This window comes from Panthera pardus, unplaced genomic scaffold, assembly GCF_024362965.1.
Source record: "Panthera pardus isolate Hobbes unplaced genomic scaffold, ASM2436296v1 HiC_scaffold_8, whole genome shotgun sequence".
In the NCBI taxonomy this organism is placed as follows: domain Eukaryota; kingdom Metazoa; phylum Chordata; class Mammalia; order Carnivora; family Felidae; genus Panthera; species Panthera pardus.
In genome coordinates, this window is record NW_026527013.1 from 85,740,363 (window position 1) to 85,758,222 (window position 17,860).

At 32.9% G+C, this 17,860-nt stretch overlaps 1 protein-coding gene across 3 annotated transcripts in view; it reads right to left on the reverse strand.

Annotated features, from left to right (window-relative positions):
* Positions 1–779: 779 nt before the first annotated feature.
* The window catches only part of HGF (hepatocyte growth factor), a 76,049-nt gene continuing 58,968 nt past the window's right edge, over positions 780–17,860 (reverse strand). For all 3 annotated transcript variants that reach the window (XM_019451301.2, XM_019451302.2, XM_019451300.2), the window contains 7 exons: positions 14,743–14,781; positions 13,426–13,522; positions 10,565–10,639; positions 9,567–9,713; positions 8,938–9,044; positions 8,672–8,817; positions 780–1,047 (listed from right to left, as the gene is read on the reverse strand). In XM_019451301.2, the coding sequence (XP_019306846.1) occupies positions 871–1,047; positions 8,672–8,817; positions 8,938–9,044; positions 9,567–9,713; positions 10,565–10,639; positions 13,426–13,522; positions 14,743–14,781 (788 nt within the window). In that variant the 3' untranslated portion in view covers positions 780–870. The remainder of the gene's footprint in view (positions 1,048–8,671; positions 8,818–8,937; positions 9,045–9,566; positions 9,714–10,564; positions 10,640–13,425; positions 13,523–14,742; positions 14,782–17,860) is intronic.

Here is a 17,860-nt window from a genome sequence, read left to right on the forward strand (position 1 = left end):
CATATTACCCTCTTCCTTTTAAGAATTATAAACTACACAATGACTAGGATGATAAATATGTTTAAACACCTAGATTAGGCATTACTTAACTTTGTGGGTCATGACCACACCTTAAATGCCAACCAGTAGAAATCATCTGCAGATTATTTCTAGAGAATGAGCTGGTCACTTCTGTCTTGCACCTTTCCTTAAATTTTCTACTGGTCTTTAGACATTTATAGTTTCCTCTTAAGGACAAACTATATAGGTAAGCACTCAAAATATTTAGAGGCTACATTAGATATACCACGATTTGAACTCTAGTGCATGCACATGTGCACCCAGGTAGGATTATATGGGTACATGATTTCATAAAAAGTATGTGTACCAGTATTACAAGATACACAGTGAGGAGGAATGAATGAAATATAGTGTATTGCGTATGAAAGGTAATATAATTTAATATAGAGCTACAGTTTAAGGGCACTGGTATAAATTGTCTTTGTGAGGTTAAAATAATGTTTAACTCATGGTTTATTCATTATTAAGAAATTAATCTTGGAAAGCAGCGTAGAGAGAGTAATTGAACTTTTCCATTAAATCTTTTATCATCCAGCAATTATACCTTTGCAGTTTTTAATCCATTCAAGTATCTTCAGGAGATATGTTACTACACTTGCATGTACCTTAATTCACTTCAACATTTACAAAATAACACTGACAAACGAAACGACAGAAAACACCCATAAATATTAATGAGTATCTTAACAAACATGACACTCAAGTAGTTGTCTCAGGACTGTTTTCAGTGACATTTTAATTCCATGTTCTCCGAAATCTTCATGTAAAAGGGAATTGTACTGATGCAAGCTTCAAACACAGTTACATCAGCTATGACTGTGGTATCTTATATGTTAATATAATTTTGTGTATCCATTTTGCATAATATGCTACTCGGACAAAAATGCCAGGACGATTTGGAATGGCACATCCACGACCAGGAACAATGACACCAAGAACCATTCTCATTTTATGTTGTTCACAAACAAGTGGGCCACCATAATCTCCCTAGGAAGAAGACGTGCAACAATAACAACAAAAAAGTATTATTTTACAAACAAAAATTAGTAATTCATTAATATTTTCTATATAGATTGATATCTCAAATATACACATCTACACAAAAAGAATAACTGCAGCTATGAAGACGGAAATAGATGTTTTAAACCTTTGGTTGTATTTCTACAGAATTAGTCACGTAAAACTGAGAGAAGTACAAAAGTTCTCTATCGTGTTCTATCGTGTGTAGTATCCATTTAAGAATGACTTGTCTTATACAAAATATTCACTCATCTTTCTTTATGTTTATTTATTTTAAGAGAGAGAGCAAGCAGGGGAGGGGCAGAGAGAGAGAGGGTGAGAGAGGGAGAATCCCAAGGTTGCTCCGTGCTGATAGCACAGTAGGTGAGAGGCCAAAACCAAGTGTTGGATGCTAACGGACTGAGCCCCTAAGGTGCCCCTTCACTCATCTTCTGAAGTGGGTTTTGTCTTTGTTGAATGCGGACTAGTTAACACAAAGCCACTGATAGCTACTTAGAAGGTAGACTTTATATTTACTTTTCTTTTCTTCTGATGTTCAGAATATGTTTAACATAGAAAATTTAGAAAATGTAGAAAAATACAAGTACTTTTGTACCACACCTGTAATCATACAGGTTATGATTAATGCATATGATTAAATTGCATTAAATCTTCTTTTATTTCTAAAGCTTTTTGTTTTTCTTCCTTCTGTCTTGTCCCCAGAATTATTTTAACAAGTTAAATATAAATTGTAATTGATAAAATAATTTTATTTACTGTTCAGAAATTACTTTTCTTGGCATAAAGAAAGAATACTCCTGTATTTCCTGTTGGTGTTGGTAATTAAATTTATATATATATTTTTTATATTTCATACTCCCCTTCGTGGAAGGTAGCCTGTGATTTCATGACCTTTCCCTCTTTCTTTTCTTCTTTTTGTGCAAATGCCTATTATATTAAAGCATAGGTGCTTACCCTGTTTTATCATCAGATGATAGAAGAAAGATGAATAGATTGATAGACTGATTTTTGTGTTATGTTTTTATAAAAATGTATATATTTATGCTTGTTATTATGTATAATCATTACAAATGTGCTGCATCATTTACATGTACCATGTAGCCTCCTAAGACTGCAGTGACTGGCTTTTGGCACCTCTTGTGTGAAGAAGAGTGTTTAGGACTATCTAAAATTTCCCATAACAGTGATGTGCTGAGATAAAACTAGACTACTGCAAATTTAGTTTTGAAAATACAGGTGTAAGAGAGCTATCAGCATTATATGATGGGGGAAATCAAGGTAGGGGTGAAGCTGGTGATAAAACAGCAAGGGAAATATGTTAGTCTAAGAGATTTCATATAAGCTATGCCACATGACTTAATAAATCTGAAGTTTTACCATTGATTACTGATACAAACTCTTCAAAGCAATTCACTTTGGAAGACTTTCACTAAATGTGATTCCATTGCTATTATACAAACATTTGGGAGATTTTCTTCAACTGTTTAGATTTCAGTGGCTTCAGGGATTATATTACCTCGTTTTAAATATAAATCATATTAAAAAAACATTCTAGAGGATAAATACATTTTTGAGACATGGCAGAATCAATTTAAAATTGTCTTGTCAATATGGATAAAAAATAGGGGCACCTGGTTGGCTCAGTTGATTAAGTGTCCGACTTTGGCCCAGGTCATGATACTGTGCTTTGTAGATTCGAGCCCTGCATCGAGCTCTGTACTGACAGCTTGGAGCCTGGAGCCTGCTTCAGATTCTGTGTCTCTCTCTCTCCGCCCCTCCCCTGCTTGCACTCTCTCTGTCTACCAAAAATAAGTAAACATTTAAAAAATTGTTTAAAATATGGATAAAATACATATATGATAGTGTAATGAATAATTCAATTCAGTGATAAAGTTAGGAATCTTAGAATATATAGATGATAAATCAGACTGCAGGCTGTTCCTGATAAGCAGTTGCGAAACATTTTGAGTAATGGCAGTAGGGCGGGAGAAGTGCATAGCTTCTTAAATGGTCGTGAAGATTGGATTGAGCTCAAAACTTTGTGTTTACTTAGTGTAAGTAAGTAAGTAAACAAACAAACAAATAAATAAATAAGTAAATAAATCTTTCTCCTAGTAGGATTTCGATTATAATAATGGACACAGTAATACTGATTTACTGGAAAAACACCAAATTTGAAAGTGGTTATAAACACATAATCTATTTCTGACAATATCATTTTAAAGCAGTTTTTAAAACTCTTCAACTTAGTAAATATTTTCTTTTCAGGAAGATAATATTAAAGCAATATATATAACACATGTATGTCAATACATATTTATGCTCCATATTTAGAGTATTTTCCTACATGTGAAAAGATATTTCATTATTGATTGAACTTATCCCATGCCTTACCGCATATAGTATTCCACAACTCCATAGTTCCTAGGCTTGGAGACTATGTCTCTTATATTCAAAATACATCTAAACATGCCAGTCAAAGGACACAGGGTGGTGGGACACCTGGGTGGCTTAGGGGGTTAAGCTCCTGACTCTTGGTTTTGGCTCCGGTCATGACATCACAGTTTGGTGATATCTGTGTTCATGATCTGTGCTATGTACACTGCTGTGTGGCGTATTCCTGGGATTCTCTCTCTCCCTCTCTCTATGCCCCTCCCCAATTTGCACTGTCTTGATCTCTCTCAAATACGTAAATAAAATTTAAAAATATTAAAAAACAAGACATAATGGATAAAAAAGCAAGACCCATGTATATGCTGCCTACAAGAGACTCATTCAGACCTAAAGACCTATGTAGATTGGAAGTGTAGGGATAGAAAAGCATTTATCATGCAAATAGAAGTAAAAAAAAAGCTGGGTTAGCAATATTTATATCAGACAAAATAGACTTTGAAACAAAGACTGTAACAAGAGACAAAGAAGGACACTATATAATCATAAAGAGAACAATTCAACAAGAAGATACACAATTGTAAATATGTATGCACCCAACATGGAGGCCCTCTAATGCATAAAGCAACTAATAACAAACAGGAAGGAAATAATTGACAGTAATGCAATGATAGTAGGGAACTTTAAGACCCCACTTACATCAATGGGTAGATCATCCAAACAGAAAATCAACAATGAAAGAGTGGCTTTGTATGACACATTGGCCAGAAGGATTTAACAGATACATTCAGAACATTCCATCCTAAAACAGCAGAATACACATTCTTTTCACTTGCACTGCACATTGTCCAAAATAGATCACATATAAGGCAACAAGTATCAACAAATTCAAAGAGATTGAAGTTGTATCATGCATCTTTCCAACCACAATGTTATAAAACTAGAAATCAACCACAAGAAAAAATCTGAAAAGATCACAAAGACATGTAGGTTAAATAACGTGCTACTAAAAGAATGAATGTATCAACTAAGAAATCAAAGAGTAAATAAAAAAAATACATGTAGACAAATAAAAATGAAAACACAACAATCCAAGGTCTTTGGAAGGCAGCAAAAACTGTTCTAGAAGGTAAATTTATCACAATACAAGCCTACCTCAAGAAAAAAGAAAAATCTCAAATAAGCAACCTACCCATAAACCTAAAAAAAGAGCTAGAAAAAGAAAAACAAACAAAACCCCAACCCAGCAAAAGGAAGGAAATATTAAAGATTAGAGCAGAAATAAACAAAATAGAAACTAAAAAAAAAAAAAAAATAGAACAGGTCAATGAAACTAGGATCTGTTTTTTTTTAAAAGATCAACAAAATTAATAAACCTTTAGACTCATCGCAGAGAAAGAGCTTAAATAAAATCAGAAATCAAAGAGGAGAAATAGAAACAGACACTACAGAAACACAAAGGATTATAAGAGAATGTTATGAAAAATTACATGCCAACAAATTGGACAACCTAGAATAAATTCCTAGTAGTGCATAACCTCCCAAAACTGAATCAGGAAGAAATAGAAAATTTGAACATAATAACTACAAGCAGTGAAATTAAATCAGTAATTAAAAAAAACACTCCCAACAAACAAAAGTCCAGGACCAGACATCTTCACAGGTGAATTCTACATAAACATTTAAAGAAGAGTTAATACCTATTCTCAAACCATTCCAAAAAAATAGAAGAGGAAAGGAAGCTTCCAAATTCATCCTATGAAGATAGCATTACCCTGATAGCAAAAGCAGATGAAGACACTGCAAAAAAGAGAACTACAGGCCTATATCTCTGATGAACATAGATGCAGAAGTCCTCAACAAAATATTAGCAAACCAAATACAACAATTAATGATTTAAAAAACCATTCACCATGACCAAGTGAGATTCATTCCTGGGATACAAGGTGGTTCGATGTTTGCAAATCAAACAATGTAATACATGACATGAGCAGGAGAAAGGATAAAAACCATAAGATCATTTCAATAGATGCAGAAAAAGCATTTGACAAAGTACAACATCCGTTCATGATAAAAACCCTCAGCAAAGTAAGTTTAGAGGGAACATACCTCAACATAATAAAGGCCATCTATGAAAAACCCACAGCTAATTTCATCACCAATACGGAAAAATTGAGAGATTTTCCTCTATTATCAGGAAGAAGACAGGGATGTCCACTTTCACCACTGTTATTTAACATACTGTTGGAAATCCTAGTCACAGAAATCAGACAACAAAAAGAAATAAAAGGCCTCCAAATTGTCAAGGAAGAAGTCAAACTTTCACTATTTGCAGATGACATGATACGCTATATAGAAAACCCTAAAGACTCCACCAAAAACCTACTAGAATTGATAAATAAATTCAGTAAGGCCACAGAATACAAAATCAATGTATAGAAATCTGTTGCATTTCCATACACTAATAATGAAGTAGCAGGAAAAAAGAAATTGAGAAAACAATCCCATTTACAATTGCACAAAAAGTAATAAGTATACTTTGTTAAGTATAAACTTAACAAAGGTGGTGAAAGTCCTTTTCTTTGTAAACTATAGCACTGATGAAAGAAATTATCAAGGACACAAAGAAATGGAAGGATATTCCATGTTTATAGAGTGGGAGAGCAAATATTGTTAAAATGTCCATACTATACAGAGAAATCTACAGATTTAATGCAATCCCTATCAATACACCAACAGCATTTTTCACAGAAGTAGAAAAAACAATCTAGAAAAGACCATGAATAACCAATGTAATCTTGAAATAGAAGAACAAAACTGGAGGTATCACAGTCCTAGACTTCAAGATATACTACAAAGCTGTTGTAATCAAAATAGTATGGTACTGACAAAAGATAGACTCATAGATCAATGTAACAGAACAGAGATCCCAGAAATAAACCCAACATTATATGGTCAATTAATCTGCAACAGAGGAGGAAAGAATGTGCAATAGGAAAAAGACAATCTCTTCAACAGATGGGTTGGGAGAACTGGACAGCTACATGCAAAAGAATAAAACTGGAACACTTTCTTTCACCATACACAAAAATAAATCCAAAATGGATTAAGAAATAAATGTGAGACCTGAAACCACAAAAATCCTAGAAGAGACCACAAGAAGTAATTTCTCTAAAATCATCCATAGCAACATTTTTCTAGATATGTGTATCCTGTGGCAAGGGAAATATAAGCAAAAATAAATTACCGGGATTACATCAATCATCAAAATAAAAAGCTTCTGCACAGCAAAGGAAGCAGTCAACAAGACTAACAGGCTACCTAATGAATGGGAGAAGATATTTGCAAATGACTTATCTGATGAAGTTAGTATCCAAAATATAGAAAGAATTTATACAAAATCAACACCCCAAAACCGAGTAATCCAATTGAAAAATGGGCAGAAGATGTGAACAGACATTTCTCCAGAATATACAGATGGCCAACAGATACATGAAAAGATGCTTAACTTCACTCATCAATAGGGAAATGAAATGCAAATCAAACCATAATGAGACATCACCTGCCAGAATGGCTAAAATCAAAAACAATAGAAATAACAAGTGTTGGCCAGGATGTGGAAAAACAAGGAACCCTCTAGCACTGTTGGTGGTGAATGCAAACTAGTGCAGCCACAGTGGAAGACAGTATGGGGGTTCCTCAAAAAATTAAAAATAGCACTACTGTATGATCCAGTAATTCTACTACTGGATATTTACCCAAGAAATATTGAAACACTAACTAAAAAAGGTATGTGTAGCCCTACATTTATTGCATCATTATTTATAATAGCTGAATTATGGAAGTGGTATTAAGGGACCATAAACAGATGAATGGATAAAGATGTGATATATATATATCTATATATACACATATACATATATACATATATACACACATATACATATATATGTATATATACATATATATACACATATATACACACGTGCATACAAACACACAGGAATATTACTCAGTCATAAAAAAAGAATGAAATATTGCCATTTGCAGCAACATGGATGAATCTAGACAGTATAATGCTAAGTGAAATAAGTTAGTAAGAGAAAGATAAATACCATGTGATTTCACTCGTGTGGGATTTAAGAAACAAAACAAAGAAAAACAGGCAAACCAAAAACAAAACGTTAACTACAGAGAACACACTGTGGTTATCAGAGGGGAGGTGGGTGGGGGAGTGGGTGGAATTGGTGTAAAGAATTAAATACCCTTATGATGAGCACTGAGTAATGTATAGAATTGTTGAATCACTATATTGTACGCCCAAAACTAATGAACACTGCATGTTAACCACCCTGGAATTAAATATTTTAATAAAAATATAAAAAAATATTCTCAGTTTCAGAAATAATTTTAAAAGTACAAAATGTGCATAAAAATAAATTAAAAACAAAATGTAAAAAAAAATACATGTAAAATAATGGTTTAACAGCTTGTCTATGTAAAATAGGGATAGGAAAACTGCCAAGTTGAAAGAACAGTTGCCTAACAAATGAAAATGTCCAAGCTCTTGAAACCACAAACTTTGACCTTTTGGTTTTTTAAAATAGAATTTGTTTACACACACACACACACACACACACACACACACACACACGCACACACACACACACGCACGCACACGCGTGCGCGCACACTGGCTTAACCAAAAACACATTTAAAAATTTAAAACCAGGCCTGTATCTGCTAACAAAATTACTAATGGGGTTCACTTAGGGAGGATTTGGGAAGATCAGATAATGTTAGAAAAACATTAGAAAAATGCAAACTATTGTATCAAACTGTGTATTGAATACTTTTAATTTGAACAGCTGTCCATTAGAGTTCTGGCTGCATTATTTTATTGTATTTGTTTTTTGTTTTGAGAGACAAATGTCATCATAGCTTGCTGATAATGAAACATGGATTTTCTTACTGTTTAAAGTAAGTGTAGAAGAATAATGAAAGGTTATTTTTCCCAATTTCTGTCTCTTAGAACAAACTGGTATACAGGGGTTTTTATTTGAGAAAAATGGACCAAGATACCAAAGAGACAAAAAAGAAACAAAAAACAAACATGAGAAACTATGACATTTATTACATACTGTTTACTTAAAAAAACAAAAACAAAAACAAAAACAAACACACAAAAAAAACCTTTTACCTCACATGGTCCTGACACAATATTTTCGGCACCTGCACATATTTCAGACTCATTCAGAGTCACCTTCCCTTGATGGTATTGGCTGCATTTCTCATTCCCCATAATATAGAGATGTGCTACTCGTAATAGGCCATCAGAGTTGATTGCTAGAATGGTGTAAAAAATGCACAGTTAATGAGCACAAGGTAAGGTGAGAAAAAGGAAACAAATAGAATTGTTTTACATAAAAACATATGATATTGCCTTATCTTTTAAAAATAGCTTACATCCAGTATAACCCCAGCCATAAACACTGCAAGTGGTTTTTTCAGGAATGGTGCATCCATAATTAGGTAAATCAATTGTACTAACAAAATCATCCAGGACAGCAGGCCTGAAAATGGAAAATACAATGATAAATACCCTTGATTGAATCAACACAAAATTAACACATTGAAATTTGGTGTTAATTTTTAATATGAGATTAAGAGAGAATAAACAGTCTTGTTTCTTAAAAAAGAAAAAGGGAGTGTCTAATCCAATGTAGGTAGTAGAGGTGGGGGTAGGTAGCAGAGAAATGAGTCATTTACTTGCTAAGTGGTCGCTGTATTTTTTAAACATTATTTTACCTATTAAAGTTACCAAATGATTACTCCCTAAGCTTTGGTTTTAGAGCAGGTTATTCAGACTTGGTCAAACTTCATTTATTCATTTTGAGAATTTTTAAGATGTCTTTGTCTCTTTGTACACACACACACACACACACACACACACACACACACAAACACATATGACATGTGACATATGCTTTTATAGTAAATTTACGTGAAAGAGAAAGAATAGCCACATGGCTAAAGAAAAAGCTTCAATAATTCCAGTGTGGGTTAAAAATACAAAACCTTCTCAAGCAACTAACCTAGCAAGCTTCAGTAATACCAGATCTGACCCTTCAGGCCCATATACCAGCTGGGACACATTTAGAACCTGTTTGCGTTTCTCATCTCCTCTTCCGTGGACATCATGAATCCCAAGCCAAGCTTCATAATCTTTCAAGTCTTTGTTTCTAAGTAAAAAAAATTAAAATGTAAAATACAATTTTAAATTGGGTAGTATTATTCAGACATATGATCATTTTAGCTTATAAATAGGGTGGATACATAACCTAAATTTAAAATTTGAATCAAAGTATAATAAAGAGCAACACATTTGTTATGAGAGATTCTGAGTGTTGCAAGCACACATAAGGAGAAAGAGCCTTCAAACTGCTCAAATTCTAAATGGCTATTTAAGAAAAAAACTCTTTTAGTCACACGTGAAAAATTCTCAGGTGAAGCACATCACATGAAGTATAATTTTCTGCAGATTTTCCTTCTTAGCTTTGTATATGTTTGGTTTATTAATGGGGATTGAGAATTTATACCAACAAAATCAAAGTGAATTTGATGAGAATCAGGAAGTAAGTTTACAAATGCTACCTCCTTAACTTTTCCTTAGGCTAATTCTCATTAAAAATTAATCCCAGGATGCTTCTGAGCCTGGATCTGCATAAGAAAGGAGAAGTGAGAATTGAGAGAAATTTGCTGATAACTAAGAAAAGGATTTCTATCTGGAAATATAGAGTGCAAGTAGGAGGTGGGGGGAAAGATTATTTACATAATTCTAGCAAAATTCTCTCCCAAATGAGAGTCATGCCAATTGTAGAAAGAAGTGAACAGAAGTAGTACCCAGTACATAAATATCAATTAAGTCAAAGTAAGTTTTGCAAGCTAAATCTAAAAACAGAAAGTACATAATTTGTTCAACACTTGTTGGTGAATCTGTTAAATGAATACACATTTTAAGCCTAAAAGCTAAATGGAAACCCTACATATTTTTGAAGGCTCAAAACAAATATTGGTTTCAGAAACACTTTACCGAGAAGGGAAACATTGTCTTGCGGTAAGAATCCAGCTTTCCTTTATCAATGATCCTCCACAGATATGTTTATTTCTATGAGAAAGAGGAAAGAGAAACAAGTAACATCTGCGCAGAAAGGGTGCCTGCCAATTAATGCAAAACCTATGGCTCCATTGTTAAAAATAAATGCATTTGAGAGGAAAATATAGAAATTAGCTCAGCAAGAATAAAATGAATAACTCTTTTACTGGAAGGATGATATTTGACGATTGAAGCATTAGCATTTTTTTCCTCATGTGATAACAAATACGAAATCATCTTTATTTTTGAGTAATGAGCCCTATCATTACACACTGAGATCCATTCCCACCACACATATTCACATGTGTGTGTATCTATCCTTGTGAGAGCAAGTATGTACTACAAATATAGAATATTTAGCATGAACAAAAATCACAAAAGAACGACAAAAACAATGTAGACCTATTTAAATTCAATGTCTGATTATAAAAATGCAACCCTGAGTTTTTACTTAAACCCTAAAAACTATCTGATGGCGGCAATATATATTTGGACATTATTTCCCTTCTTTCATTACCATTATTTATTTGTGAAATGTTAACTTTGAATATAGTGGAGTTTGAGTAAATTTGTTGAGCTTAAAGCAAGCAGTATAAATTTCACTTATAAAATTAAAACAATTTTATAAGACAAATCATCTAAGAAACTATTAAATATTTGTAGGGAATAAAAAATACTAGCACATTTACTTGATGATATCCTAAATCTGTAAATGCATTATTTTTTGGCAGAGAAATGGAAAAAAACACAACTTTCCCAATTTACATTTCCAAAGAGTACAGATGTTCAATGCTTCAGAGGGTAATAGAAGAAGTTTCCCAGACTAAGACCACAATTATTTATGGCCAGTACCACAGAGGAGGCTAAGAGTGTATATCGAGTTTTAATTTCTATTCCTCTCAGTATGTGTTTTGGAAGAATAACTAAACAGCTGTTTTTACTGAGGACTTGGATTTAAAAGAAAAAATATATTTTTTTTTCTAAAAGTTTATAGTACTCTGATCTGATGGAAAAGAGTTTCACCTGCTCCTCTAAGGATGGAGACTTCCAGAGGACTATTCTTATACATCCTCCCATGGTCAGTAATAAATTTAGAAGTATATGCCTCTTTTTTTTTCTGGAGTTATGAGATTTGCAAAGAATCAGTAATTAATTCATATATGTGGAATATTAGAACAAATTTATCATAAAGAAAATGAAACACTCTTTCCCCAAAATTGACAGTCTTCATTAAATCTTTATATTTCATAGTCAGCTCTAATATTCTGGTGAGTTTCACAATTCTGTTTCAGTACTACACGCCTAGGACAGCTACACCACAATTATTGACATAAATATTTGTCAAATTTGGTGGCTTACTCTCTGCAAAAGGGCATATTAAAAGAAAACTTCAGGCCATCTTCTACCCAGTATCTAGAGTCTGATTTATATTTATATCAAATTTATGAATGCCATGCTTGCTAAGAATTAGTTTATTCATAAAAGAACTTCAGTTTCAAGTTGTCTTTATTCTACTTCAATATTCCTGATTTAATTGTAGCAAAAGATGTACTTTCTACCTCTACTAGAAACTTAGAGGTAAAGGAACATAGAGAGTCTTCAAAAAGAGGAGATATTTGAGTTGGTATTTGAAGAATGAGAAGTATTTTCCAGACATAAAATAGAGGAAGAAAGATACAACATGTAGTGAGAACAATAACCTAAAGGCTTGGAGGGAGAAACATGGAATGTCTTGAAAACAAGGGGAAATGGGGCTAAAATGAGTGTATTTTGGGATAGACTATATAATGAGGTTCCAAGAGAGATAAAAACAAAGGTACTTTAACATTCAGACTACCATATGGTGTAATATATGTAATGTATAGGAAGTTGTAAGATCAGATTTCAACTAACTTCTATTTTCAATATTTAATTCTTCCAAAGTAACTAGTGATTTTAATTTTTATAGGAGTATATTGTCCAAAATGATTTTACTGAAAACATATCATGAGATATGAGAAATAGACATGTCAAGAATTTTTCATCCATGCTGAATAGTATAATAGCTAGGCTATCCAACATCAATATAGTTGGTTAATCTTTTTCTCAATGATAGACTATTCTATAACTTAAAATTATTATTTTCATTAGAATGCAAATGAAAAAATTTAGAAATTAAAAACAAATATAAAGTTTCTGATATGATTACACATAAACATGTTAGAAAATAAAGTCATAATATCCTAGATTAGGGAATTAATTGCATGTGTTTTATAACTGCTTCAGTGATATCAAGGTATAAGTAGGTTCTCTGTGTAGTTGTGTTTTCTTAAAAATTAATGAAGTGTAGGGGCGCCTGGGTGGCTCGGTCGGTTGGGCGTCCGACTTCGGCTCAGGTCATGATCTCACGGTCCGTGGGTTCGAGCCCCGCGTCAGGCTCTATGCTGACCGCTCAGAGCCTGGAGCCTGTTTCAGATTCTGTGTCTCCCTCTCTCTCTGCCCCTCCCCTGTTCATGCTCTGTCCCTCTCTGTCTCAAAAATAAATAAACGTTAAAAAAAATTTAAAAAAAAATTAATGAAGTGTCACTTGTCATCAGAGACAATGTCAACACATAGGGAACCTCCATGAACATTTAAAAAGGCACTGTCTCTGAAGGCACAAATTGTAAAATCCGGAGCTATTTGGCAAGCAGAATCTGGTCAGTCTCCTCTTGTGCTCCCCTCATATGGGTGCCTATATGGATGGTACAACCATCCTGTTGGAAATATGACTTTGCAAATAATTCAAATACATGTGATTTGTGTCTATTAATAATTACCTGTATTTCAAACTAACCATCCATCCTACATTTGTCCGTGTTGGGATTCCATTTACAACTCGCAGTTGTTTTGTTTTGGCACAAGATATTACGGGATCTAAAAAGAGGACCAAAGACAACATTTTGACAAAACATCTTGCAATAATCAGTGCCTCTCAGTTTGCTTAAAAGCATGGTACTTAAACAAATGTAACTACTGTAAGTTTGTCAGAAGAACATTTGGAGGAAAGAAGGTAAGTATTATGACTATAGTGTCAAAACAGGCCTAAAATGTTTGCTATGTTCATCTAAGTAGACAAGTAACATAAAAAAATGAGTTAACTCAAGGTAGACAGCATTGCCATAGTGAGAGTGGCCTTGCCCACCAAGCACTAAGTATAGGCTCTTCATATATAACACTAATTGTTATTTCCTTCACAAACCTCTATACAAAATGGAAGAATGTTCTTTATAGTAGCCATTTCTGAATATCAATGGAAATCAATAGCCTCAATGAAAAAAAAAACTATATTTGTTTTTTATTACTTCTTTTTTATGATAAGAATGTAGAGCCTTTTGAAACATGTTACCAGCATTGCACTTATTGAAATTGTATCCAGATGACAAAATTATTATGTCCAAATCATTAAACCCAAATGACATGATGCAGAATTCTTTGGCGTCAACTTTTTCCTGACCCTTCTCCGGATTCCTTGCCTTATCCTATCTATTCCTGTGCATGGTCTAAAATTTCCATTTGCTTCTTCAGGCTGAGACAGAGCAGGTGGTCTCTTAAATCAAAACACTTGAGTATCTTCCTTCAGCCCAAGACATATGTGAAAATCAAAAACAAGCAGTTCTAAAAAGATTTTCATAAATTGAATATTAACCGAACCTCTCAGTTTGTATCGTCTTTTACCTAGTGGTGCATGTCAAGAGCCTTAAAAATAGAGCAGGTAGACACATTGCATAACTTTCCAACCTTCTGGTTTTATTTTTTTTTCTGACTTTAGCATCCTGATTTAATTTAAAGGATGGTGAAGGTCCATTAATGTCCATTTTGCCCAAAATTATGAGTAAGATAAATGCTCTTCTCAAAGTTAAGTATAACATCTTATATTTTCTGATAGAGAATTGAATTTTGATGTTCAGTATGTAGTTGCCTTTGTAACCCCTTTACACAAGCACATAGAGAAGAATTTAATAAAAACAAATAGCTTAACTTATTTTTATGACAGAAGTAATATAGTGATAAGATATTTTCCATGAAGAAAATAATGACATAACTTCTGACACATAGAGATTCGAATATACTATATATTACAAAAGATTACTTACGGTCTAAATTGACTATTGTAGGTGTGGTATCACCTTCACCTGTAAAATAAATATATACATATATACATAATTCATTCATACATATTTCTGGTATATAGAACCAAAAGTATATATTAAAATCCAAATATCCATGAATTGGATAATTTACTAAAATTTCAACATTTTATTTAAAGATAAAATGTGATAGTACGCTTTTAGTAATAATGTATGACTTTACTGGGTATTAATGACTTTACTGGGTACTGTGAGGAAAGCCCTATTTTATGGCTGTGGAGACACTCAGGTGTGTGGTTTGATGAGTATTGGAAGCTTAGATTACACTGCTGGCCTCACGGAGCAGCCTGATTCTACAGAAATGTCCCAGAGGTGCCCAACATGATACACAATGAATATTCCATTGAATAGCACTAATGCTTATTATTGTTTGCTTGAGCCAGTCATACGGACTGTGTTTGCTTGTTTGTTTTTGCTTTTGTTTTTTTATTGAAATTTGGACCTTTTATAGTTTTTCTGAAAATCAGTTTTATTTTATTATATGGTTGAGGATAACTGAAACACCGCATGCTTCAGAAAACTCTTTTAAGAATTCTAGAAGATAGAGGGGCACCTGGGTGGCTCAGTTGGTTAAGCGTCTGACTTCAGCTCAGGTCACGATCTCGCGGTCCGTGAGTTCGAGCCCCGCATCGGGCTCTGGGCTGATGGCTCAGAGCCTGGAGCCTGCTTCTGATTCTGTGTCTCCCTCTCTTTCTGCCCCTCCCCCGTTCATGCTCTGTCTCTCTCTGTCTCAAAAATAAATAAACGTTAAAAAAAATTTTTTTTAAAGAATTCGAGAAGATAGAAATCAATGTCACTAATGGAAAAAGAGGGATGACAAAATATAATTGCGTTTTGTTGGAATATTTCAAATACTGATTCTTCCACATGGTAACAAAAACAAAAGTATGGGAAAAAGAACACTGGGAACTGCAAGTTAATTCTAACTAAAATGTCATAACTTACTTTTTTTTTTCATAACCTCCCTACCAGGGTTTAATCTCTGCAAAGAGAAAAGCTTGGAAGATGCTAGGATTTGAAAATACTTATGCAGTAATGAATGAGGCATGCAACATTTCCTGTAGTTTAATGTCTGACTGTTCAGAATTCATGCTATAGAGTTTAGTCAGGCACTATTTAGACCCAGCTGGTTGTTAATCCCAGGAAATGCCCTGAGCTCAAATAAACCAGCAGCAAAACAATAAGGGCATATGGATTCCTTTGTAATACATGCAAATTTGACTGTTATTTATGGGAAATCTCATAAGAATTAATATATGCTAAAGGGTTGTTATTTATGTTAGTTTTCCAGATCTAGATATTTTAAAATGAATAAGGGTAAAGGCAAACATATAAATTTCATTATTTCCCTTTTTAGCTTATCCTTGGGGAGGGTTTTGTCTTAGAGTCAGCTGAAGTCAGTGTTTTAGCTCATAGTACAAATTAAGATTGAGGCCAACTATGGTCATTAAAACATCAAGGATATTGGTTATTCCACTCCAATCAATCACTTGAAAATTCTAAATTTAAAAACTAGATATTTAGTCCTTCTGGTGTTGTGCTGAAAAACACTAGACTGACCATTCTATCCTTATTGTATATCAAGTTTCCTATTTTTAAGCATCAAGTTAATAGGTCAACAAAATACTTAGTTCATTATTGTAATTTACTACAATATTTACATTTTTAAAAATTTATAGATATTGTATATTTAGGACTTTAATTACTCGTAGTTATTATATACATATATTTCCATTAAACCAATATTTCTCATGCTTTAGAATAAGCTGAAATACCACTTAAAGTCAGATTTCTGAAGATTCTGAATTGGTAACTAGATTATGAGTTTTTTAAAAAGCATTCTAGGTTCTTCTGTTGAACGCTTTGAGCAAAACTTTGAGAAACTGCTCTCTAGGCCTTTTCCATTTTACCATCAAATACTATTCTTGCTTCTTCTTTTTGCTTTTCCCATACTATCTCCACCACAGGACTCAAATCTGAAATATACTTATTTATGATACAAATCTTTTGTATTGATTCAAGTTAAACTTGAAGGGAAACATGTCATTGATAAAGGGTTTACCTATGGAAGAGTAGGTAAATGTGTATGTGTCTACGTTTATATGGCCTCAGAACCAAATATGAATTCTTACTGAAAAGAACCTTCTTGTAATGTATTCTTAGTTTCAACCCAAGCTCAAAACTTTATGGACATCACATATTTCTCCAGGTGGATATCTATGTTCCCATTCTCATTATATATTTTAATATGAATATATATTTATTAAATTATATTTACATAAATGTCTCTTCTCTACACTGAAAGATAACTGAAGGTAAAAAAAATATTGTTTTTATTGTTGTATACCTAGTATGTTATAACATAGGGTTTTGTACACACTAGCAACTGAGTTTAAAATTAATAAGTGAATAAGTAATACAAACTGAGATGGAAGTTAAGTTTGTGCAAGGCACTTATAGTAATAGAGCTGAAATTCTTACCCTGGAAGTTGGAGTTGAAGCTCTTAACCACTACATTCTAAGTATTTAATACTGAAGATTTGTCTAAGATCTACAAAGTATGTATGTGCATAGGTAAATATATAGGCATTTCTACAATTTTATTTTTACATATCTGATAATCCTAAACATGTATGTTAAGTATTGTTCTGTAAACATTTTTTAAAAAGAAATTAAAACTTTTGCATGTTTTTTAATACAAATGTACAGTGTGAAAATGATTTATACAGTCTCTACAGTTAAATAAATAAGAACTCAAATCTTCTAAAGATAAATTTTATTAGCCTTTCACCAGTGGGAAAATATAAATAAATCCTGGCTATAAATATTAGTTAGAAAAATGACAGTGTAAAAATATTTATTGAAATTAATGTTCAGAATATATTGAAATAAAAATGAGTTATTTGCAATAGCATTTAATCACATACTAGCAACACTCTGAAGTCTTTCAATAGCACATTACTAACTTTTAGTTTTAAAATGTTAGTTGAAAATATGTTTTGAGAACTTTTAAATTATTAGAGTCCTGTGTCAGTTAGGTTTATAAACCAAATTACGCTTCTCT